Genomic DNA, 23,694 nt, shown 5'->3' with positions numbered 1-23,694 from the left:
CAAAATACCAAATACAATGAATTATATACAGCATAAACTGTCAAAATCTTATGTTCTTAAAATGAATGAAACATTTTTAAATCAAATGAGCCTAGAATAATGAAAATAAATACATTACTTAAAGGGGCACTATGTAGTTATCGAGAAAATAATTCAAAGTCAGAATTTTACTATTTACAATATTTATGAGGTAATACTGCACAGTCAGAAATATTCATTCATGAATAAACAAGCTGTTCTCAGAGGACAATAAGGTCCCAGAATGCTGCTTGAAGCTAGACAGGTGGCAGGGTCCACCACATGTAAACAAAGTAAAACAATATGAAATGGTGTTGTCCTTTAACGTCTTGTTGTTTTCAGTTTATTCAGTTTGCTTATACATAATAAAATCTGTCAATGAAGATCTTTCTCCTCTGATTAAAAGTCCTTCCCCAAAACTATATACTCCACCTTTAATTACCTTTGATTTTTCCTCCATGGACAAAAATGACGAGGGAACAACTGTGTCACAATCTGTGTTACAATTTCATGATTTAATTTTAACATGTACGTATAAATCATCTTAACTAGTAAAGTGAATAAAGTATCCAATAACTAAAGCTGTAAAGCTGTGGAACATAAAGTAAAATATGTAGAGAGGAACTATTATACAGGATATTGTATCAAAATCAAAACCATAAAGTTCAAGTGCCTCAATTTTAGTAGGCCTACTTAAGGAATCAGTGTGCCAAGTTACTAATAATGACACTGGATATCATAAAACCTCCATTTAGTAGAAAAGTGGAAACATTGTAATCTTAATATAAACTCTGCAGATTCACTATAATTTCCACTATCATGTATCAGAGGGATACTAGAGAAGAAATCATACATTTCCTCTCAGAGTAAACAAGGTCAGGCAGCTGATCAATAATTAAAGACAGTCTCGACAGTGTTGTATTTCACAAGTGACTAAGGAACAAAGATGCATTTGGCTTTACTCCCAGTTAGTCTTCCACTTCTGTTTCCAGTAGCAGTCACAATTATTCAATGGCCAAAGTATAGTGATGAGTTGTTCAGCCTGAAGTTTCTCTCCATAGATTCTAAAAACATTTATCCAAAATTTTATCAAACATTAACATTAGCATAATTGATCCAAATATGAACTTTGCGTCTGCGATGAGCTGGCGACTCATCCAGGGAGTACCCTGCCCTCGCCCTGAGACAAAGCTGGGATTGGCTCCAGCAGCAACACCCCGTGACCCCATGGAAAGGGATAAGCAGTTACGGACAATGACATGACATGACATGAACTTTGCGTCCTCAACCTATGAAATTCAGCATGTAAAGTGTCCGATCTCGTTACATGAAATAATAATAAACTGAAGTGTTTTGGGGACGGCTGGACAAAACAATGCTCAAGTCTGTCAGCTGCTCTGCTAAACTGAGATTTTTACTATTTTGTAGACAAATATTCTATGGACATTTATAAAATATGACTTTTTTGGACAAGAATGATTAATCAAGAAAATAACTGTCAGACAAATGAAGGCTTGCAAGACGTCTTGTTTATTAAACTAGTGCATTGCAATATGACTAACAATACAAGAAACATCAACCTATTTAAAACTAATCAACCACAACACATTCAAAAGTGGTTTAAAGTAAGAACAACTGAACAAATCACACACACAAACGAGGGAGAAGGCAACACTGTAAACATTAAACAAGGCTCAAGGCAGCGTGTCACCAGTATTTGATAAAAGACTAAAGTGTTACATTGGAAATCACAGAACTAACTTGAGTGCACAGTGATGAGAAACCCTGAGACAGTCTACTGACCCGACTCCATTGAAATATCAGAGTGAAAGGTAATTAAAATGAAACCAAATCATACTTGGTTCAGTGCGGAAATGGAAAATGAATGTATATAAAGACGTGCATAACAGGGAAACCTTGTAATCAGTCCGAGACGGAGCTAAAGGTAATAACCAGATTTGACTAATTTACAGCGTTATAAAACTCAGAGGATACTTTTCCATTTGCAGCTTAGTTTACAGTTAATGTTGCAGACATTCCTGCAGATTTCATAAACAATATAAAAACATGCATCATGATTACGAAAGAAGACAAACATTGAAATTTGAGTAACTGACATTACAATTTTTATTGGAAAGAATAGAAAATCCAAATAAAAAAAAAAAATACCTAAAACATCTGCCTCATCTACAAGGCACTTGTGCAAAAAAAAAAATTACTTGTGCAAAACATGGAAATAGAGAAAATAGATTCTTTAAATAATATTGATTAACTTCCCTTGAATAAAAACTCTTAAGTAAAAGTATTTACAATAGCTCATCTGGTGTGGCACGAGGCTCGTCTGAGGAAAAAAATGCACATCAGGAAAGAGTTTCCTGAGGTCCAGGCCAGCCGAAGGAGCTGACAGCGGCACCCTACCGAAATCTAAAGGCCGCTGATCCGTGTGCAGCTGACTCAGATTCTACTTTGTCCTCGCAGCAGTCAGTACTTAAAAAAAAAAAAAAAAACATCCTGGCACCTGATGCCCCATTGCAGGCTTTGGGACGCGTAACCCTGGGCAACACATGTGGCATGTCAGGGGTCTGGGGACGTCTACATGGCAACGTCACTGGATGCAACGTCTCAACGAGGCAGTTCACTGCTGCAGGGGCACAGGCAAACCCTGCAGTCTCCAGGTGTGGAGCGTCACTGCGGCGCTGCTGTGCGATTGGCCATGGCAAAGTTTTGTTGTAGCACCACCAGAGAGCTGCGGAGCTGCGGGGAGAAGAAGAAGAACTGAATCAGCAGCTACACCACCTGCTTATTAACCCAATTTATCAAACTCAATATGTCTGCAGTTGCCCCAAACACATCTATCCTTTAAAAGGAGCAGTTTGAAAGTTTGGGAAAAAAACAGGCTTATTCACTTCCTGGATCCTAAACATTAAGTGTTTGTCTGTTAAATACAAAGCTAAGCCAGCTAGCTTAGCATAAAGACTGGATGCAGAGGCAGAAGCTAGTGCCAATCTGCCTGCTAACCCTTGCCAAAGCTTACTATTTAACCAGTATTATTTCATGGTCTATTTCTATTTCTTAGCCAAAGGTAAAAACAAAAAACAACAACAACAACAAAAAATCCTCCTATTACTAATTTATAAACTATCTTATTGAATTTGCTGTTTTTTCAGGGTCATGTGCTCGACAGTTTCATTGCTTTGAGAAGTTGCCAGGCAAACAAAAGAGACTCCAGGAAGTAAACCGGACAACACCAGTAACTTCCTGGGCAAAAAACAAGAAAGCTGTTTAAGAAGGATGAGTCATTACAACACCGGTGCCAGACTTCCCTTCACTCTCTGTGCAGTCATTGCAGTGGTGAATGGGCAGTGTTGCCATTTAGCTATTCTATCATGTTGTTTTCAAGGCGGATTTCATTTGTATGTGAATTAAATTAATTATTTGCATGCAACTTGATCTTATGTAAGGTTTATAATGGGCTGGAGCTATTGACTGAGGTCAGTAAATTTCTCAAATTTGTGAGTTAGATCAGCTGTGATAATCTCCTCCTAACTCTGAGCCTGTGACATTTATAGACATAAGGTGTAGCTTTGTTGTTTTATAGCTGAAGGATATCTATAGCACAACTAGTAATCAGGAGGTTTGTAAACATTTCATTTGAATATTTGATTTTCATCGCATCATAAGCTATTATTAACCCTGCCAATCATCATATAAGCAGCCTCCGATCGAAATAAAAGAAAGAGAGAAGAGGGAGTCAAGATTTTTAAGAGACACTTCACTTGCAATTTTTGAAAGTAAAGGTTCAAAGATGTGAAAAATGTACATCACACTATAAGAGCTACAAATCTACAACTCCTGCGCTCTCTCACAAAGCAGTGCACACTCTTCAACATCATGTACACATTAAGGCTGCAATCAGACTTTTCACGCAGGTAGTGCATATGCGGCTTAACCTGCCCGTCCTACCTGCTCTAAAAGGTTAATGGAGTCCTGCAGTACAGTTTTTAGCAGCTGCATGTCCTCTGTGCTTCTGTACACGTGTCCCTGTCTGGGACCATACTCAGGGGCCAAGCTGTCAACAAAAAAACAGGAAAAAAAAGCCAATTAATCAAAATATGATGTTCACATGTGCTTCATAAAGACAGCTGAGGACACGACAATACAGGCAGGAACAAAGTGAAGAAGATGTGAGAGGAGGACTAAAAATGAAGTAGCACTGATGTCACTTATATAACCACATTTATCAACGCTTATAAACAGGCACTGTGAACGTCGTGAGTCATTAGAATAAGAGCGCTGTTGTACGTGGGCTGCTTAAGTAACAGGCAAAAAAGGTGGAAGAAGAGCAGCCCCTTCCCCTTCTCCACCCACACCGAGACTTCTGCTTTCTGACAGATCGTGGCAGTTGAGAGAAGATTTAAATAAGCATGCTGCAAAAGAACAGACAGTTGTCCGACCTGGCCTCGGCCCTCTCCCTCAGCCGGTGCTTTGTGGTGAGGTACATGCGGTGGGCTACATCCTCCATGGCCCACAGCTTGAAGAACAGACCCAGATTCATCAGCGTCAGAATCAGCAATCTGAAAACGGACGGAGAGCACACAGCTTAATTTAATCGGCGACCGCAAAGGGTTGGAGGGGCCGAGCATACACCAGAGATGAGCACAGACAAAAGTTAGACGCGTTGACTTTCTTTGCAATATAGGCAATTCGGATCCAATTAAAACCAAAATTGAGATTAAAATTCTCAGGTCAACTCTTAGCCTTCCATTTAACACAATAAAAAAACACTTTCACAGAGTCCTTTGTTTACTTACATCACACTCATCCCGGCCACTATTGTCGTGGTGCTCCATCTATGTGAGCCTTTCATTTCTATTGGACCTGAAATGTAGACAGATCAATCAATTAGTAAAAGTTTTTCACTGGTGTGCATCGTTTTTCAACAGAGATACTCAAGTTCAATACTTTGAGTACTAAAACTCTTTGTAAAAACAACAAAATGCTGTGTTTTTTTATACTTAGAAAAAGAGGAAAGGAGATACAACATGAACTTTAGCTGTGCTGTTTTCCCTGCTTCCAAGCTTTATGCTAAGCTAAGTGAACTGCCTCCTAGCTGATGCTCAAACAGTCCCTTTAAAGCCATCATTCACAGTGTGATGTCATGTACCCATGTTGGCGTCTCTGTGCTGCTCGGGGTCCTGCCCGTACTGCTTGCTGGGCTTCATGTGCTCCGGCAGAGTCCGACTGTAGGTGCGCCTCCTCCTCCGAAGCCCACTCATCTTCCCAGAGTCTCCACCTCCCTGGTTCATCTCTGCTTCCTCCTCCAGCAGCTCCGCTTCTGTGCAGTGTCGACATAAACACGGGGCAATTTGAGGGGACAGTGGAAAAACAGCATGTCGTACAAGTATCTGCATGTAGATGCTGATTTATTCAAATTACGGTGGAAAGCACGTCTGCTTAATAAACAACTAATGAACAAGAAACCTGCACATTTTACACAGTTACAATGGCTGATAACTCTACATCCCCTTTCTCTTTCCTTGCAAATGCAGCTGTGATATGATTCACTGCAGCACAGCCTGGCGTGTGCTGAAATAAACCGTTCATATCAGATCAGAGATTAAAAATAAACCACACACTGAGGACAGGAGACAGGGAAGTGCTCTCGTCTGCGTCTACAGTGTGTGAACTGGGCTTTCTCCTCACCCAGCTGTCTGAAGTAATCTTCAATGCCGCTCCAGGAGTTTTTGGTGATAAAGGACTTGACCAGGCCCCATGGCTGCTTCTTGTATTTCACATCGGTGTAGACCCTGGAAGCACAACACACATTTTAAAATGTCAGTCACCTAAAAAATTATAAAATAAAATCAATAAATTAAGAAAATAGAGAACATAACCCGATTGAATGATAATACCTTACCTTAGCCGACACTTCTTCTTCGAGTTACGTATGATGTAGTACCGGTTTTGAGTGTAGAAGTAGTCGTGGTAGGGAACGTCGTGAGTGTACACCTCCGAGTCCAAGAGGTAGTAATGGCCGTCCCGGGATTCTTTGTACAGCGTCTGACAGGTTATTAGAGCACAAAACGTGCGTTAAGCCACGATTCATCCATTCAAAGCGCAAACACGCCATTCACACTGATTTGTAAACACACCTGGTTCTCTGTGGCGGTGGAGGACTTGCCAATCAGAGGGTTGCTGATGGCTATTGTGTAGTTCAGGCTCCTCTTCATGTTTCCCGAGGCGTCCTTTTGCCAGGCAGTACTGCTGGCGTCTGATAACACAAAAGACGATGTTACACAAGACGCCTTAAAAAAAAGGTGCATTAGTCACTTTTGGGCAGAAAAAAAAATCAATCTGATGATAAAAGTCTTCATTGCTGATTTTTGTATGCCTCAACAAACTAGATGAACTAACTTTGTTTTCATGACTGAATAAATAAACTGAAATTGAACATAATTCATATCGTTTTACTTTGATTATTTGTGGCGGACCCTGCAAACAGTGTGCTGGGGACCTTATTTTCCTCTGAGAGCAGCTTATTCGTAAATATTTGAGTTTGTATTATTACCTCATTACCTGATATTGTAAACATTACAATTCAGTGTTTATAATGCGGTGCCCCTTTAATCAGCTGGAACCTGCTGATAAGTTAGTTTCAGGAGTGACACACAACAATGTGACTTTATAACTTACGAAAGAGGGCCAATAAAGATAAGTTGCGTAACGATAAGCAACAATGTTAATGGTTTTGCTTTTAGATCTAAATTAAAAGCAGGCTTACTGGTCGTCTTCCTGATGTTCATGAACCTGCGGATGAAGCTGGACTCAGTGAACAGCAGCTCAAACATCTTCTTAGCGCTGATGTGGAAGACCTTGTTCAGATAAAGTCGACCCTGCACCTCTGGCAAACCCACTCGCTCCTCCACTGATGAAGAAAAAAAAAAACATAGAAGGAAAATATTTAAAAACAACAAAAATACAAAAAACATGAGCTCAAGAATCCTCCAGGTCCCGGGCTCAGTCCCCTCACCGTCTTCTACGCTTTCAGAACCGCTCGGTTCGGTCACGCCGTTCTCGTTGGCGTTGAGGTCCAGGGAGAGCGAGGAGCGCTTGGAAACCCGTTCTGGAGCAAGGCGGTCCAGTGCGGGAGCAGGACTGCGCTGCTGAGTAGGGGAGGTCCGGGAGTCTTCCTGCTCAGAGGGTGATACAAAAAAAAAATAAAAAATTGTGAAAATGTTTAGACGTGCACAATTAAGAGTACAGAAAATTCTCATCCTAAATACCATGCAGGCGGAGTTCTGAGAGCCGAGAGGGGAAGGCAGGTCCTCCCCTTGAGGCGTGGAGGCGTCTAAGGGCTCCAATCCAGGGAGGCGAAGGGAGTTCCGCTCCAGCCTCCCGGGACCATCGTCACCACAAGGCTTCGCCGTCAAGCTGCAGACAAACAAGACAGGTGGTAGCAAATTACAGCATTAGTTATTACGGTTATTGTGTGGTACTGCATGGGTGTTTTAAAGGTGCAATATGTTAGAATGGGCCACCTGTTGAATTCAAACCAGGGCACAATGTCACAGAGTAACCTCTACCTGCTGCTAACTACTGCTATTGTTAGCAGTAGTAGGTGTTGTTTACTATAAACTCTTCACATACAAACGGGCTGGGGGCTAGCTGGATAGCATGCTAACTTCAATATATATCTCTGCAACACAATGCATAGACCATTTGTTGACATCTAAACTGTTATTTCTTCACGTTCTGTGAAAATGTTGGTTCATTTTTTTGTTTTGCTTTCCTGAAAAACAAATGTCTTTAGGTCCACGAGTCCGTTGCTGACAATGCTGATGAGCCACACAGTTAATTTGTTAAACTCCTAAATACCCACAAAAAACTCATGTTTGAGTGACTCAAACTATCTGTGCTCATGTTAGCGGCGTTGATCTTGTCAGAACAGCAGTCTGGTCGCGATGTTAACGGGTTATATGTGACTAGTAACCCCATCCCCACCCTCTGTTTGGGAGAGAGTAAACAGGAAGTAAAACTGACAGGAGGGGGGCTTAGAACTTAAATTCTTACATATTGCACCTTTAAAAGGGGCTGCATTACAGTAAAGAGATGTCATTTCACTAACATGCCTTTATCAGCTTAGCCATTATATCCACAGTATTGGTGAGTACTAAAAATGTCAAGATCTTTACTGTTTAAAGCAAATACAAAAACCTTCGCAGTATTATCATAAGGCCATGTCCTCCCTGGAAGTCAGCTCACCTGGTCTGCATGTTTGATTCTGCTGCTATCTGTAAGCTCTCCATCTCCTCATGGCTCAGGCCCAGGTCATACCCATAGTGCTGTTTAACCATCTGCCAAAACTCCGAGCTGCTCAGAGGCTGAAGGTGGGGGGGGGGAAAGAATTAAAATATTAGAAGAGACCTCACAAGGACATGAAAACATTAACCACACGGTTTCCTCTTGCCTCACTAGGGCTCAGCGAGTTTGAAGCAGCTGCAGGTCACCTGGTAACAGGTAGCCTCCACACAGTACCATTCAGTCTTATCTCTATGGGTGACAGACAAACCAACAAATCTTACTGTCTCTCCTGACTGCACAGATAGGCATCGTTCATACTTTTACCTTTCAACCAATGACAGCAAAGAGAACTCAATCTTGGAAATATGACCTAAAATAATGAATATCTCAAATAAAATACACCTCAAAACAATATTTACACATCAGCAGACACAGGTCATCAGAGACAATCAATAGTTTTCACATAAAATAAGATTACAAAACACAAGATGTGCTGTTATAACTCACAAAACGACCGAAAACTGTCTGTATCATCACAGGCCGGCACTTTTATCGCCATATGGGTCCGAACACGGTCTTGTAGCGCGTCTTAAAACCCGACTGAGAGTTTAAGATCCATTCACACGGACTGTACTCACTTGTCGGGGGACATTTCCGAGCAGCTGTGAGCGTTCACCTGGCTGTCCGACACTGATCTGGAGCCTGAGACGCACCGCGCACTCACTTTCAGGAAGTCCCGAGTTCAACTGCGTAAAGACGCGCCGCCCAGATTTACACCGCGATTAAAGGTAAATAAAAAGGCCGCTCCACCTGTCGAAAGTCCGGTTCACTTCTGTTCACACGGCCGGGGAGGCTCTCACGACTTTGTGTGATTACTCTGACAGTTTCAGCCCCGACACGAGCGGAGCGTCAAGCGCGCTGTGTGCGGTTAGAGGCGGCATGGAAATGAGCCCCTCATGGCCACACCTGCAGAGGTCAATGAACTCTGGAAGGTGATGTTTTTTTAAAAAAAATCTACCTGTTTGTGCTCCACATCCCCGCAGACTCACACCCCTGTGAGTAGGCTGCCATAGTGCCTGTCTATAACAAGAGCCTACCAGTGGCTGTTCTGCCATTCGTTCAGTGTGACAGAGAAGCGCTGGTGTGGAGTTACTCCTCTTAAAAAAAAGTCTCTATGATGTGGTTTTTTATTGCCTGAGCTCTCTCAAATTAATGTTTTTTATGGCTTACTTTCGGTTTACACTCATAGTACAAAGACACGGGCAATCACAGTTCTCCAAATAAACACGAGCTGGTGGTTTCATCCACCAGTTACTGAGTCATTCTACAGAAATGTCCACTTGTGAAAGGGAAAAAAAAGGTCTGAAAATTGACTTCCTGGTCTAACATTTATGCTTAGATTCAATGAGTTGTGGAATAACGTTCTCTATGAATCCACATGATTTTAATCTTAATGACTTTATTTGTTATCATTTGTTACCCATAAGGAAGGTAACACCAGTGACGTAAAACTCACTGAAGCATGTGATTCAATCCATTTGTATCTTGCCTCTTTACAATAACCGACTGATAGAAGTAGGTCACTTCATATGAACTCTGGAGATAAATGTGAACATTTCTTATTACTGAAAAGAGACTTTCTGTGACCTATTTCCTGAAGATTTGAAGGAAGGACCTGGTTAAGGGATGTCGTCAGTCTGGAAATTCTATCATTGGTATTTATTACATGATTGCATTTTAAAAGGTAGAAATCAAAATACAGCACTTTCCTTCAACACGACTGTGGGGGCGAGCAGTTCTGTGGTGCCTGGAGTCTTAAATAACCTAAAAACAAATGTTATTGTTTGTTCAAATATCCTGTTGTTATATTATAAAATAACGTATGCGTAATCCGACAGACAGTTCAAACGGGTTCAGAACATTATTTGTCTCTTTCCATTCACTACCATGCATATCTTTCCTGAAATAAGGCTGCACTCCACCATAGAAAAACCACACCTAAGACACAAAGTGGATGAAGCGCAGAGAAACAGGGATCCAGGTTGGAAACTTGAGCGTCGTAAACACAGATGACATCACAGCAGTAAGGCGGCGCTCGTGGTGAACAATCACCTGTAATCTTATTCCTCCGTTTTTAAATCAATGTAGTGTTTGTGTTGTGGAAACATTAAAGCTGCCATCTTTAAGTGAAAGCGCACTGGGAAACCTTTAGATTGCTGATAAAATACATTTTGAGTGAGGACAAACATGCATTTTCTTTCTAAAAGCTGGGCTTTTGCAGTTTGTTCAACGTCTGTTTACTTTTGCCGCGTGAAGAGCAGGTTGTATGTTTACTTTTAAACTACTACGCGCTGGCCTGCCAGACACAGTCACTCAAACAAAAAGCGTCTGTTGGAATCAGTGAACAAACCTGCCGAGCTGCTCTGTGCAGATCTTTAGCCTACACGCAACAGCAGCAGCAGCAGCACTGATAACCTCAGAGGAAAGACGGTCTGAGGCCGCACGAAACGTACTCTGGACCGATTAGATAAGTGCTGCAGAATGGGGTAAAGTCACAGACCTGCTGGAGTTCAACAGCAGAGTTGTATGTGGTAAGACTTTAGTAGGCGTTGCGGGCAGTTTGAGCCTGTATGAGCAGTGGTTGGAGTATGAAGATTGTACTGATGAGTGTCTGTAGATGGGAGATTGTGCCACATAAAAGGTAGCAGCAGGTTAGTGGAGCAGGGCCTCACCTTCTCCAGCAGCGTGTTTTGCCACATGCGGAAAACACCCTGGAAACTTTTCTCTCTTGCCGAGAAGGAGGTGAAGAAGAGCTGAGGGCGAAGACGTGAAGAGGTAATCGATGGTGTGTCCATCAGGCGTGAAATAAACTTTTACGTTTTTTTTATTTTAAGCAGTCTACCTTCTCTGTGCTCGTGCACACCTGGATGGCGTTGGGGATCAGCCGAGCAGTTTTCTCTCTCGTCATAGTTACGATGTCTTTGAGAGTCAGAGTAATCTGTCAGAGAGGGTAAAGGTTGCGGTAATCAGCACACACATGCTTATCAGAGAATGCCTTAAAGAAAAAAAAAAATCCCCCAGGTGGTTTATCAGATGGTTCCTCCACCGCTCAGGAGTTACTCTGCGATGACATCTTTTAATGACTTTAAGCAACTCCTAAGAAGAGACGTGACCTTAGAGCTCGCAGCAGTGAGTTAATCGGACGTGCGCTATCGTGGTCCGCTGAGGCCGCTGCAAATGGAGCAATTAGTGCATCATCCTTGTTATGTTTCCTCTTGTATCGTAGCCATTCATCTCTGTAGCTGTCGCACATGATTACAAACTAGAATTTACTGATTCTTTTAAACAACTGACGGCAAAAACAGCATTACACAACAGACAGCACACAAAAACAGAATCTATAATAACCAGCAGTTATGTGAATGAGTGCTTCTAGGCCATGGACCCTCTCTTCCTCCACTTTCTTAATTACCTTGGTACTCCAAAACACATTGCTGTAGAAACAGAGCCAGCCCTGCGAGAGGTAGAGGCGTCCCTGAAGGAGGATGTCCCGCTGGAGGGCACACGGGTAGTCTGAAGGAGAAGCCAAACATACAAATGAGTGCGCCTGAGGCGTTCTTTGACTTACGACATCCATCCGTGTCATTTAAACTTTAGCATTAACACACACTGAAATAAAACTATTTAGCATCTTTATGGTTCAGACATGTTTGAAAATACATACTGGATCCTAGCAAGAAATGTCATAAACTTAAATAATAAAGTAAAATCTGGATGTTGAACTTGAACGGCAGTCTGTGACTCACCCAACAGGAGTCTCTCAGACTCCGGCAGCTCTTTGAACAACTTCTTAAATTCATCCAGCCTCAGCTTGTAGGTTGGCTGAGGAGCTTGAGGAGCTGCGAGACACTGTCCCTGATGGTCAGAGCTCTGATGGAGGGGGAGTGAACATTGTTTATTTGATAAGAGACATTATTACATACATACATACTAATACAGTAACAGTGGATTTTTTTTCTGTCTCTGCATTATGTCTTTTAATAAACAAGCTAAGTTTGAGGAGTTGGTAGGAAACATCTCCTTTGTGTCTGAGCAGATGATAAACAGCATCAGAAGCCTTCGGGGCTTTACATCAGGGAGGCACCAGCAGTCCCGCCTGTGTGTGGTCTAACACCTGTAATGATTGTGACCCTCAAGAGGGCAGTCACAGGTTTTCCACTTCACATTTCATTATAGATTACAGGAGGACTGCATGATTTGACTTAGTATGGATCCATTAATCTGAATGTCATGTACAAGCAGCAGTAGCTTCATGTTGGTAAAGTTTGGTGCTTAGTTGTTCTTCTTTCTTTCTTTCTTTTTTTTTTTTTTACCTCGTCCTCATCGGAGCTCCATCTGACATCTACCAGGGACGTCGACTCATCCGTAATGTCACTGCCCAATCCTGACAGGATGGATATCTGGTCCATCTGCTCTGCTGCAAACAAAATCAATTCAAACTTAGACCATAAAAAAGGCAAATCATAATTACGAGACAAAAATATGAGTAAAAAGTTGGTCAAAAAGTCTACTATGGGATAGAAAGTTGAAAATGTGCAGATGAGACATGCTTATGATGTGAAAGTTAAAATAATCATAATAAATGACTATCATCGAATAGAGAGTTGTATTATGAGATAGCAAGTCATACTAAAGGCATAAAAAGGGGTTCATGGGTAAATTATGATTTACAAAGCTCAGAATTATGAGATAAAAGTAGTAATCATGAGATACACTACTCAAAATTAGTTATCAATATTGGGATTTTGTTGCATATATGTGCATGGACACGTCTTGTAAAAGTGCTTTACATGGAATAATTATGAGGTAAAATGTCATTATTAAAAATCATGAGATTTAAAGTTGAAATAAGAGAGAAAGGGGCGGGATGATGAGATTAAGTCATGGGCCTGTTCGAGTGAGTAAAAAAAAAAAGTCAAAATCGTTAGATAAATGTTGACTTCTACCTCTGAATTATGACTTACATACCTCATGACGACATATTTGTTTCCACTTTAACTGGCAGAGATGGTCTCCCATACCATCAACCCTGCTGCAGACTGACACTACACACACACACACACACACACACACACACCACTGCATTTCTCCAGTGGTGTCATTATGAGAAATTTAGGTTAAGAAGAAGGTTGTGTGTCTTTAGAGAGGTTGGCTATGAGAACACGACGTAAACCTCGGCGGTAAGTATCATCAAACCAGCAGCAGCAGCAGCAGCAGCAGCGCCACAGGGGAGGTCATTATCACCGCTACAGAACTGGTTTGACGGGGAGACACGCTGGAGGAAGTGTAGTCATGCCAATGCACTGAAACTTCCATGCACGTCAGACTGTGTTTCTTTTGTTTAGGTGGACAAATGTCGTAAAAAAAAAAGAGCGGATTTGGGGCCACAACACGTCAAACATTTATAGACATCTCGATAACTTTAGCGCGTAACGCCACCGCAGTGTGGGCCTACACATCCAGACTCTGTGCGCTGTTTGATTGCGTTGGCTGATACGAGCTGTTAGTCCACACGGACGTCCGCTGTTGTCAAAACAGAATCGAGCCGATAAAAAGTTGCTATCTGATGGGTGAAGCCGTCAAACGTGCGTTTTACGCACAGCGCCGCACAGGCGTGCTGCGCCTTCAGCACTCTCCACACGCGGCTCACCTGAGACTAAAAACCCTTCCTGTCAGTCACTTACCTGGCGCGGAGTGAGCCCGGGGTTTCTCTTCTCCCTCAGCTCTTCGATCAGGTTAAAAAAATAAATAAAAAATAAAAATCATCAAGCATTTCAGGAAAACACCAGTTCGTTCCTCACAGACCTGAAACTCCGCTCGTGCGTCTTGTTCCAGGTGTATCTCATCCGACCAGGGGAGCGTACCTGCAGGGAGTTGTCATGTCACCTCACCGCTGACGCTCATTGGTCTTCACTCAGCTGCTCGCGGGCTCCGAAATGACTTCTCCCCTTCATTTACAAACCAGCAAGACAAGTGGATGCACTTTCGTAGAGCAAGTGCCCAGGCGAGTGTGATGCTCAGGTTATTTTTAGCAACGACGTGATATTTTTAAAAGAACAACAGCTCACTGTTAATTTTATTACATTGCAATTCTAAATGAAGCTCTCAAGTTTTAAGAAAAATATTTTTTTAATGCCTAACAAACAAACTAAACTGTCATTGTTTCCATGATTGAATAAACAAACTGACCTTAGAGGACAACACAATTTCATACGGTTTCACTTTGTTTACACGTGGCGGACCCCGCCACCTTTCTAGCTTCAAACAGCGTTCTCGGGACCTTATTGTCCTCTGAGAACAGCTTGTTTGTTCAGTTCTGGGAAAAATATAACTACCTCTGAGTTTGTATCATTACCTCATGAGTTTGAATGTTTTCATATAGTTCCCCTCACAATCACAATGACTGTTCTGCACAAAGCATCCTCAGGGCAGGGTGCTGGAGAGTATGAGTGATATGCAGAGAGACCAGTTCTGCAGGTCATCAGAAACCATGAGGTCACAGCCGAACACACAAAACAAGACGCGGCCCTTTTTTTTTTTTTTTCCTTCCCCCATGTTTTAATTCTTTGGGAGTAACATGATGAAAAGTGTTGGACAGCAGAGCGTCACCGACTCTTACACATTCACACAGCAAAGTACACGACACTGCACGGCGTGAAACACAACCATAAAAACAAAAACAAAAACAAAAAAAAAGAAAGAACAACAAAGCCTTCACGTCAAAAATGCTGGCAATAAATAGACTGATCTTATTAAATTTATATTCAATACTCTTCTGTACAGATGGTTCATGAATTACAATACATCAACCGAACAATTCTCTTGAGGAAGAGCAACACGGTTACGCACACAGGAGAAAAAAAAATCATGTAAACAGAGAGAGAGAGGAAGAAAACGGCGCAGAGATACTTCTGTCACACACACGGTAAACCCACACACGCATGCACGATCAGCGACCATGCAGAGGATCCAGAGTACGCCGACAAGAGGCAACACATGATAATGAATACAGTACATCTTTCTCTTTTCCCTCCACATGAAAAGGCGCGCACACACACACTCACACGCACACTCACAAAAAAGGAGCACAGGGGAGCACGTGGGGTGTTTCGGGAATACGAGGAGGTGGAATGTGATTCTGCAGTGGAGGGCTCAGAGATGACAACCAGGGAGGTGGAGAGAGGTGGGAGCCTATTCTTCCAATGTGCGGAAGGAGTTCTGCATGTCCTCCAGTAGCTGAGCGTAGTCCGCCTTGATCTTGGCCTCGCCGTCCTTCACCGGGTCCTGGAGCGAGAAAAGAGACGCAGTCTTACAAACGCGAACAGAAAATTTTAAGCTTCGGCCGTCAGTCTCACAGAGCTCCACAAGAGGAGCTCCTTCAGTGTGGAACAACTTGAGCACAGAATAGGAAGACGTTTTACCTTTAAGTTACAAACAGATATTGGGAATATCAGAATAATGAGTCTAAAAAGAGACAAGGACAGAGGGGAAGACATCAGCCACTGTCTGAGCGGAGAGGGTTGAGCCTGAGCACAGCACAACCCCATGTTTGCAGAGTAGAAATGCTGCCTTGCTAGGACAGTGTTCCACTTGCGGAGACTCTTCTGTACGTGCATGTTTTATATGTTATTTGTTATGGTTTTCGAAAAAAATCCAGAAGCATTCAAATAAGGATTTTGATGTTGATTACCATGTCAACAGTACAAACTTCGAAGCACTGGGGTCAGTCCAAGCAAAACATTTTAAAATATAAAAAAATTATATTTACAGTTTTTAATTTGATTTATTCTGTTTATGAGGCCTCAAGCATGACCTATCTTCAGTAAAGAAATGCGCTGGTAACATCACAGTCGCTCTTTTTCTCTTTCCTTGCCTAGGCAATAATATTCACCGCATATTTGTCTCCCATGGATCATGTCATGCACCCACATCCTCCTTGCTCTGATGTCATGATGTCAAATAAAAACAAGTGGGTAATAAATAAACAAGAAAGGGGCAGTGTGGATCATACAGCACCAGTCATTATATTGTTGTCGTAGAATATTAAATTTCACACCTTGAATTTCATTGAGCTGATCTTGTAGAGGATTTCTCCCATGTGCTCCTTGATCATGGCCCAGGTGATCTTGTTGTCGCTCTGAGCCGTTGTCTCCACCGCGTGTCGTGCCATGTCGTAGAAAGACACCATGTTGGAGAGAATGCCCACGGTCTTGTAGAAGGGACAGAACCTGAGGGGAAAAGACAGACATTTAAAATGGTCAGTGATCAGTAGATCAGAGCTGAGGTTTAGAGCCATTCATACATCAGATTTACATGCACAAACCCAATTTATCTTACTCCAGTATTTATCTGAACTGTGGTCCGTGATAAGTGAGGAGGCGTTTGATGTTACCTGTCATATGGAGTGTAACCGTTCTGCTGCAGGAAGTCGTCTTTGATCAGTTTGGCCACTTCTAGGGTGATTTTATCTGTTTCTGCAAGCGATGCCTGGTAACAAGAAAGGTAAATAAAATTCCTTACAAAGTGTATTCCAACAAGCGGATGTAGAGAAAATGTGGGGGATTTTTTGTTTCTGACTTTGGAGCTACATACAGGGACAGGTGTCAGAGTCAGATTTAAGTTCATCCAAAGATGACAAGCCTTATCTTGAATTACCTTTCCAACGAGCTGCACGATCTCAGCCAGGTCCTCCTCCTCCTGCAGGATCTCCTTGGCTTTGGTACGCAGGGGCACAAACTCCGGGAAGTGTTTGTCGTAATACTCGTCCAGAGCGCGAGTGTATTTGCTGTAGCTGATCAGCCAGTTGACAGAGGGGAAGTGCTTCCTCTGAGCCAGCTTCTTATCCAGACCCCAGAACACCTGAGAGAGGACATTAATCAAGAGCTGAGCACCTTTATTCAACAAAGCTTCATCAGAGCGATGGTGAAGGCTGACAATATGAGTTGATGATTTACCTGTACAATACCGAGGGTGGCTGATGTGACGGGGTCAGAGAAGTCACCACCAGGAGGTGACACACTGAGGGAAAGAGCAGACAGGTTTAACTGTACAGACCAGTTGAAAGGTGCAGGGTAATATCTCCCTCTAGTGGCCAAACTCGAGCTGTACTCACGCTCCAACGATACTGACGCTGCCCTCCCTCTCAGGGTTGCCCAGGCACTTCACCCTGCCAGCACGCTCATAGAAGGAGGCGAGACGGGCGCCAAGGTAGGCAGGATAACCGCTGTCTGTGGGAAGATTCAGAGAACACTTGTGAGAGGGTTGCACCGACGCTCTGGCTTTCAAACGGACACATGGTTTAACCTATATATCAAAATATCAATCACAAATTCCGAGTGTCGTTTGTGAGACCTTTAAAACGGGCTCCATGGATGTCTTATGTTAGCGGACTCCTCTAAACCAGAGAGAGGTGCTACAAATTCTTGCATAGAGCCCCTTCAAATTATTTGATAGGTCTCGACAGTCCAATGAAGAAATAAACATTTGGTTCACAATGTAAGAAGACTGAGTAAACCTGCAAATATTCATATTTCACAATTGATTTTTGTTATTTTGGCTTTAAAAAAAAGGCCAGTTGGTTATCAATCATTTTAAATTCTGATTGGATGATCAACTAATTTATTCATTGTGTGATTATTTTAGCTGTGGTTGGAAGAGCACATTATACAACCTTGTGCCATTTGATGGATTTGCAGAAAGGTTTAAAAGAAAAAAAATATCCCCAATGCTGATGGAAGGCCAGGTAAAATCTCCTAGTTCACAAAACATTTCTGAAGCTGACTGATGAGAAATCAGTTAGGACAGTTTCTTGATTGCGCAAGCAGCAGATTGTGTTAGTGTTGTGAAATTCACAGATTCACTCCTACTTCCTTTTCAAAAATAAAGGCTGGTCAATACAAAAGACCCTATTTAAAAAGAGAACGATTTTCCTAATTTCCTGTAAATCCACTTTGATGCCCGACCTCAGTTTATCTCTTGATGTTTTTCAGTATATAATTCCAGAAGTACTGGATGCTGATTCTGCCTTTAGCTCCTCTTATAATCTCCATGAGATCCCCAACTTACCAGCAGGCATCTCAGCCAGACGGCCCGAAATCTCCCTGAGAGCCTCGGCCCAACGGGAGGTGGAGTCAGCCATCATGCTCACGTTGTATCCCATGTCTCTGAAATACTCAGACAGCGTGATTCCTGCCAAAACAAACTGAGTCAGTATGATCAGAGTAAATGAGACTCTACAATGTAATGTAACTTACGCAAGTGATCATAGAGTTTGTACTGTTAACAGATACCTGTGTAGATGGAGGCCTCTCTGGCAGCTACAGGCATGTTGGAGGTGTTGGCCACCAGCGCTGTTCTCTTCATGATGCTCTCCGTCTTCCCGTCCACCTCCATGGTGAGCTGTTGGCCAGAGAACACCGTCAGAACACCAATCACAGGGATAAAACACTGGGGATGCTCTCGCTACCTACCTCGGGGAAGTCTCGCAGTACTTCTGACATCTCGTTACCACGCTCCCCGCAGCCTACGTAGATGATGACGTCACTGTTGGAATACTTGGACAGGGACTGAGAGATGACAGTCTTTCCACAACCGAAGGCTCCGGGGATGGCTGTGGTTCCTCCCTGCACACATCTTCACGCAAAAGAGAGGCGAGGGTCAAGAAGAGGCTCCAGCGGAGAAAAAGAGCCGCTGGGTGAAACATTTTCAGGAGACTTACGGGAAAAGAGCGTCCAGCACTCTCTGTCCGGTCAGCAGCGGGTGATTGGCGGGCAGCTTCTCTGTGACCGGTCGCACTTGTCTGACGGGCCACACCTGAACCATTGTGAACTTCTCCTTCACCCCCTCAAACTCCAGCTCCATCACCACATCCTGAAACGGACACGCACGGCATCAACACAGAGCAACATCTAACAGACACGTCAGCTGTAGCTGGAGGCCTGGCGCACACTCACGTTGACGTCGTAGTTTCCAGGCGGAGCCACGTAGGTCACAGTTCCTCTGTTTTTGGGAGGCAGCATGATCTTGTGCCTGATGAGGGAGTTCTCATGCACCATGCCATAGATGTCGCCTCCTGTGATGTGACTGCCAACCTAACAGCGATTAAATAAAAAGTGGTTCATTCAGCAGGTAGCTTGAACACGTCATGCTGAAAGTTTGAAATCTGCACGGACACGTACCCGCAGGCTCTTGCACGGATTGAACTCCCACTTGAGGTCTCGGTTGAGGGCTCCGATGTTCACACCTCTGGGGATGTAGATGCTCTGTGTGAGGTCGTTAATGTCCTTTAGTGGTCGCTGGATACCATCAAAGATGGAGCCCATGATTCCTGGACCCAACTCCACGGAGAGAGGTTTCCCTGTCCGTAGCACGGGATCTCCAACAGACACACCGGCTGGATTCAAGCTCAGGAATTCTAATATAGTGGGATGTGAGTGTAGCGTTTATCAGTGTGCTGACCCCTAATCATGCAACCCGGATGAGACTTAAGATGTAGAGACATTTTTTTATTTAAGACATCATGCTCACTTCAATTCAATCAATCTGAACTGAGTTTAGTAAAATGTCACTCTTACAGTGCACCTTATACATGGAGTAATCCACAAAAGGTCTTAAACTTGGGACTCTTTGCTGCCTCTAGGGCAGTTCAAGGCACTCTTCTTGGAAAACAGGTGTCCTTACACACAGACTCAGCCACGCATCACTCACTCCTCTCTCTTGCCTCATTTATGACCTCTGATTGATTCAAACTGATTATCTTGAAAGAATGTACACCACAGAGCTGCCACACAATGAATCAATAAGAAGTATCAAGTAACAGCAGGGACTGGAAGGTCACGTGGTCAAAAGGATACATGTCTCCTCGTACACCTGGATGGTGGCCATGTCTCCCTCCAGCCTGATAATCTCTCCCACCAGCTCACAGTGGCCGACACGGACCAGCTCGTACATGGCTGCTCCCGCCATGGCCGTGGCTGTCACCACTGCAAACACGAACAAAGTGTACAATCAGTATGAATGAAGTTAAACAATTTGCAGGAAGTCAAAAAGCTGTAGCTAAAACAAGAATATCCAACTTTTATATTTATATAGTGGTGTATATTCATGTGTGCTAGCAAACCTGGTCCGGAGACTCCATGAACGTATCCAAACTGGCTCTCTCTCTCCTCATCCCTGATCTTGGGCAGCTTGGACATGTCCATCTTCACAGATTTATGAGTCCGACTGGAGGGAGAGCAGAGAGGAGAGGAACAGGGTGAGGCAACAGTTCTTTCGATTATTACTCTTTGGCCTTTCTGGATGATAGAAATGAGGAAAGACATGCAGAAGGGTAGGTAAAACCCAAATTTCTCTTACTAAAAGCAAAGTTCACCTGCAACCATACTTTTCCATATGATATTTAACACAAAACAACTTTAAGCAAAGAACTAGAGCAAAACTTAATTTGCTAAACATTAAAAAGAGAGAATTTTCTCTTTTTCCCTCATCGAATTAAAAGAAAATCTAAAATGCTATTGTCAGGATCCACATATTCACAGTCAGCAATTTGTCTGGCACTGTGCTGGGACCTTGGTAGTGGCACCCCCCACTGTAACCATAGAAACCGCCAGGGAAATACAGTAAAATCCCTGATCACGACTCTAGTTTTCTCAGCATTACGGAGCCTGATCTAGGCCGGCCCCCTCGGCTCCTTCTGCTTCTCGGCTGCTACACACACCTCAGGTCCAGCAGTACAGTCAGTCAGTGTGACGCGTCATTAGAGAGGATTCCCACAGAGTTGTACGTTCCTCTGTTTTCCTTTTATATATGTACGAACATACTCTTGTTTATTGCAGCCTCCCAGGGATGCAATTTTTCTGCTATCATTTTCACATCACATTTCTGCTAGACACTACCCGGACTCTACTCATGCAGGAGTAACAAGAACACAAGCTGTCATCAGTCGTGACAGAGTCATCCCCATAGTGAGCTGACTGCAGATGCTCTGCTCACATTAAAAGAGCATCTTTATCAGCTACATACTGCATGCTTCAGGCATCAGACCTCAGACATCATGCTCAGTGTATTTCAGTGGGGTAATTCTCAATCTCTATCTGACAATCATATCACATACACAGTACTCTACATCTATGCCCTTTCCTTGTCCTTCCCAGTGATGTACAGATCTTCCTGTTTACGCCAGGCTGCTTAACCCATCTGTGCAGGAGTACAGTAGCACCACCAACAGGTCAATGCAGGTATAACAAGAATGACAGCTAAAAAAGGTTTCACTCTGTTCCTCGTGCAAAGACCAAAAACTACTAAATTCACTTGAGATCAGTAACAATGTGTTTTCTCAATCTCAATTTGAAGTTTAACTAAAGAACTGAGAATCAATGTTTACCTGATAGAGAGCAGCATACAATGGGGAGATAAGCTCTTTTGTTCTAATGATTAATGTAAAATCACACAAAACTGCTTGATTAATTGTAAATAAAGCCTTATATTTAATTAACTTTATATCTGTTATGAGCCTCTGTACAAAGCAGTTAAAGCCAAGCCTCATAATAATCCTGCCTACAATAAAGAGACATGACACTTGATCATATGATCCTGGCACATGACTGGCTGGTCTGGCTGTATGTATGAGTCTGTTTAAGGAAGTGGAAAAGTAGCCTGGCTCAAAACTGGGAAGTACAAATCATGACTTTGTGTGGAAACAATGGAGAAATCCTTCCCCCTGAAAAACAATCCTCCACAGAAGATAGGCATGGATGAGATTTTTATCCTAAATTATCATACCACTGACCAATGATTTAGGCGGACTAAGTTGTGATGGAAGGTAAATAAAAGGTTGGGATGTCTGTTGTCACCATATGTAAAATCAAAATGACAAATGGAAAGCTTGTAAAACAGGTTACTGCAGAAAGCAGTTTGGTTTTTTTTTGTTTATCTAAGCTCATTATTAAATATTTGAGCTGAAGGACAACTCTTTGACAGCACTGAGGAGAGGTTATGATGTGTAGGTGCTGCTGTCTGTGCAGAAACAGGCCCAGAAATGTTACATGTCAGTGAGATGACCATGAAAGAACCCCTGACACACAGATGTTAATTGCAAACTCCTTAAATGCACGAAGCTTTTGGCATGAGAGTCAGCTGATTTGTATTGTTTTAATGGAGAATAGCCAAAACATGAGTACATATTAAAAGACATTTCGATGACCTGGTGGCCTGTATGTGGTATATGATGACCGTGGCATTGCTCTGAAACTGATCTGAGAGCAGAATATTCAGTTTGATAGCTTTGCTCGAAACTGTACCTCTTGCTAGCTTAATTGACACATCGAAGAGAAACTAAAATACAGCCGATGAATCATCAACAGACATGTCTGTCATTTCAACTCGTTCCCACCTCGTTTTAACGGCGAAAATAACGTCGCTAGCCCCGTTTGTTATTCAGTATTATGAAAACGATAGCAAGACTGGTGCCTCGGCCTGGCTGAAAACTGCTGGCTCCACCGTTTTGACGCAACGGGCAAACTACTAAATTATTCCATTATCAGCACTCAAGAAAGCCGTCTGTAACATCGGAAATATGCAATAAAAATATAACAGTTACCGTCTAGTTGTGAGGTGGTGGTTTAGTGTCTTGCCTCGAGAGAGAAACGATGGTGGCTGTGATGCGTGACAGCAGAGAGAGATCAGCTGACTTCATTCACTCGCTGCTCGGTTTTACTGCGGGGCCACTGCAACTGCCGCCATTTTGGATCCGCCCCCAACAGCAGGAATAAAAGTTTACAGTATGATATGATATGATATGATATGATATGATATGATATGATATGATATGATATGATAAACATTCATATTTATATATTTTCCCCTTATAATACCATATGTTACTACACCTACATTATATTGTACAGGGCATTTCAATGAGTAATTTATTTGAGAATAAAAGTATGAATTTTATATAGAACTGTAGATATTAATGACCAAAATTGACATAAAATTGCAATAATTATTAACACCGATCTGAAATGAAGTGAAGCTAAAAAGGACGAAATGTTCCATACCCAAAAATTGTATTTAGTGATTCCTCTCTAAAAACGTGATAGGATTATGTATGTATGGTAATTCGTATGTTTTTTATGTCATTTTCCGCGACAGTTTATTAGAAAGCATTTGCGTTTTTTTATTTAGTTTCGCAAAACTACAAAACCGGTTCTAAAAATGAAAGCAGTTGTAACGTGAGAGGGGGGTTTGTGCCCCGTGTTAGGCCTGATAGGTTGTGCTTCCTGTCAGGTCTAATACAAATCCCGCCTCCTTCGCTATGAT

The 23,694-nt window shown here is 42.6% G+C and overlaps 2 protein-coding genes and 1 long non-coding RNA gene across 4 annotated transcripts; 1 reads left to right on the top strand and 2 right to left on the bottom strand.

The window, feature by feature from the left end:
- Window positions 1-1,531: 1,531 nt before the first annotated feature.
- On the bottom strand, window positions 1,532-14,309 carry gramd1c (GRAM domain containing 1c). 2 transcript variants are annotated; one of them, XM_037079487.1, is made up of 18 exons: window positions 14,185-14,309; window positions 12,693-12,796; window positions 12,126-12,249; window positions 11,792-11,892; window positions 11,222-11,317; window positions 11,052-11,132; window positions 8,281-8,399; window positions 7,302-7,449; window positions 7,049-7,208; window positions 6,800-6,943; window positions 6,171-6,289; window positions 5,936-6,078; window positions 5,722-5,825; window positions 5,183-5,353; window positions 4,830-4,896; window positions 4,473-4,592; window positions 3,982-4,087; window positions 1,532-2,772 (listed from the first exon to the last, which is right to left on the bottom strand). In XM_037079487.1, the coding sequence occupies exons 2-18, from the start codon at window positions 12,786-12,788 to the stop codon at window positions 2,704-2,706; spliced, it is 1,968 nt and encodes a 655-aa protein (XP_036935382.1). In that variant the 5' UTR covers window positions 12,789-12,796; window positions 14,185-14,309; the 3' UTR covers window positions 1,532-2,703. The 2 variants fall into 2 exon arrangements, with proteins under 2 accessions (XP_036935382.1, XP_036935381.1); XM_037079486.1 differs by having other exon boundaries at window positions 14,064-14,224.
- LOC119008820 lies at window positions 12,803-15,444 on the top strand. The gene is made up of 2 exons (XR_005071566.1): window positions 12,803-14,114; window positions 14,215-15,444. It is a non-coding gene; the product is annotated as an uncharacterized LOC119008820 (long non-coding RNA).
- Window positions 14,909-23,127, bottom strand: atp6v1ab (ATPase H+ transporting V1 subunit Ab). The gene is made up of 15 exons (XM_037079488.1): window positions 22,976-23,127; window positions 20,498-20,601; window positions 20,232-20,360; window positions 19,557-19,771; window positions 19,332-19,469; window positions 19,097-19,248; window positions 18,849-19,011; window positions 18,669-18,777; window positions 18,445-18,567; window positions 17,492-17,606; window positions 17,334-17,397; window positions 17,035-17,238; window positions 16,772-16,866; window positions 16,436-16,607; window positions 14,909-15,663 (listed from the first exon to the last, which is right to left on the bottom strand). Exons 2-15 carry the CDS (start codon window positions 20,577-20,579, stop codon window positions 15,571-15,573), a joined length of 1,854 nt encoding a protein of 617 aa, XP_036935383.1. The 5' UTR covers window positions 20,580-20,601; window positions 22,976-23,127; the 3' UTR covers window positions 14,909-15,570.
- Window positions 23,128-23,694: the final 567 nt, after the last annotated feature.

Source organism: Acanthopagrus latus, chromosome 19 (genome assembly GCF_904848185.1).
Source record: "Acanthopagrus latus isolate v.2019 chromosome 19, fAcaLat1.1, whole genome shotgun sequence".
In the NCBI taxonomy this organism is placed as follows: domain Eukaryota; kingdom Metazoa; phylum Chordata; class Actinopteri; order Spariformes; family Sparidae; genus Acanthopagrus; species Acanthopagrus latus.
The sequence above is the reverse complement of the archived record's forward strand: the minus strand, read 5'-3'. Positions and strand labels throughout refer to the sequence as shown.

Bases quoted from the DNA above. Each gene is read 5' to 3' on its own strand.
- gramd1c (XM_037079487.1), bottom strand. From the start codon at position 12,788: ATGGACCAGATATCCATCCTGTCAGGATTGGGCAGTGACATTACGGAT. The intron at 7,450-8,280 runs GTGAGCTGACTT...GTTTGTCTGCAG, and splicing joins GAATCAAACATGCAGACCAG to CTTGACGGCGAAGCCTTGTG. The intron at 4,897-5,182 runs GTACATGACATC...TCTACATTTCAG, and splicing joins GCACAGAGACGCCAACATGG to GTCCAATAGAAATGAAAGGC.
- atp6v1ab (XM_037079488.1), bottom strand. From the start codon at position 20,579: ATGGACATGTCCAAGCTGCCCAAGATCAGGGATGAGGAGAGAGAGAGC. The intron at 18,568-18,668 runs GTATCTGTTAAC...TTGTTTTGGCAG, and splicing joins AGAGGCCTCCATCTACACAG to GAATCACGCTGTCTGAGTAT. The intron at 17,607-18,444 runs GTAAGTTGGGGA...ATCTTCCCACAG, and splicing joins TCTGGCTGAGATGCCTGCTG to ACAGCGGTTATCCTGCCTAC.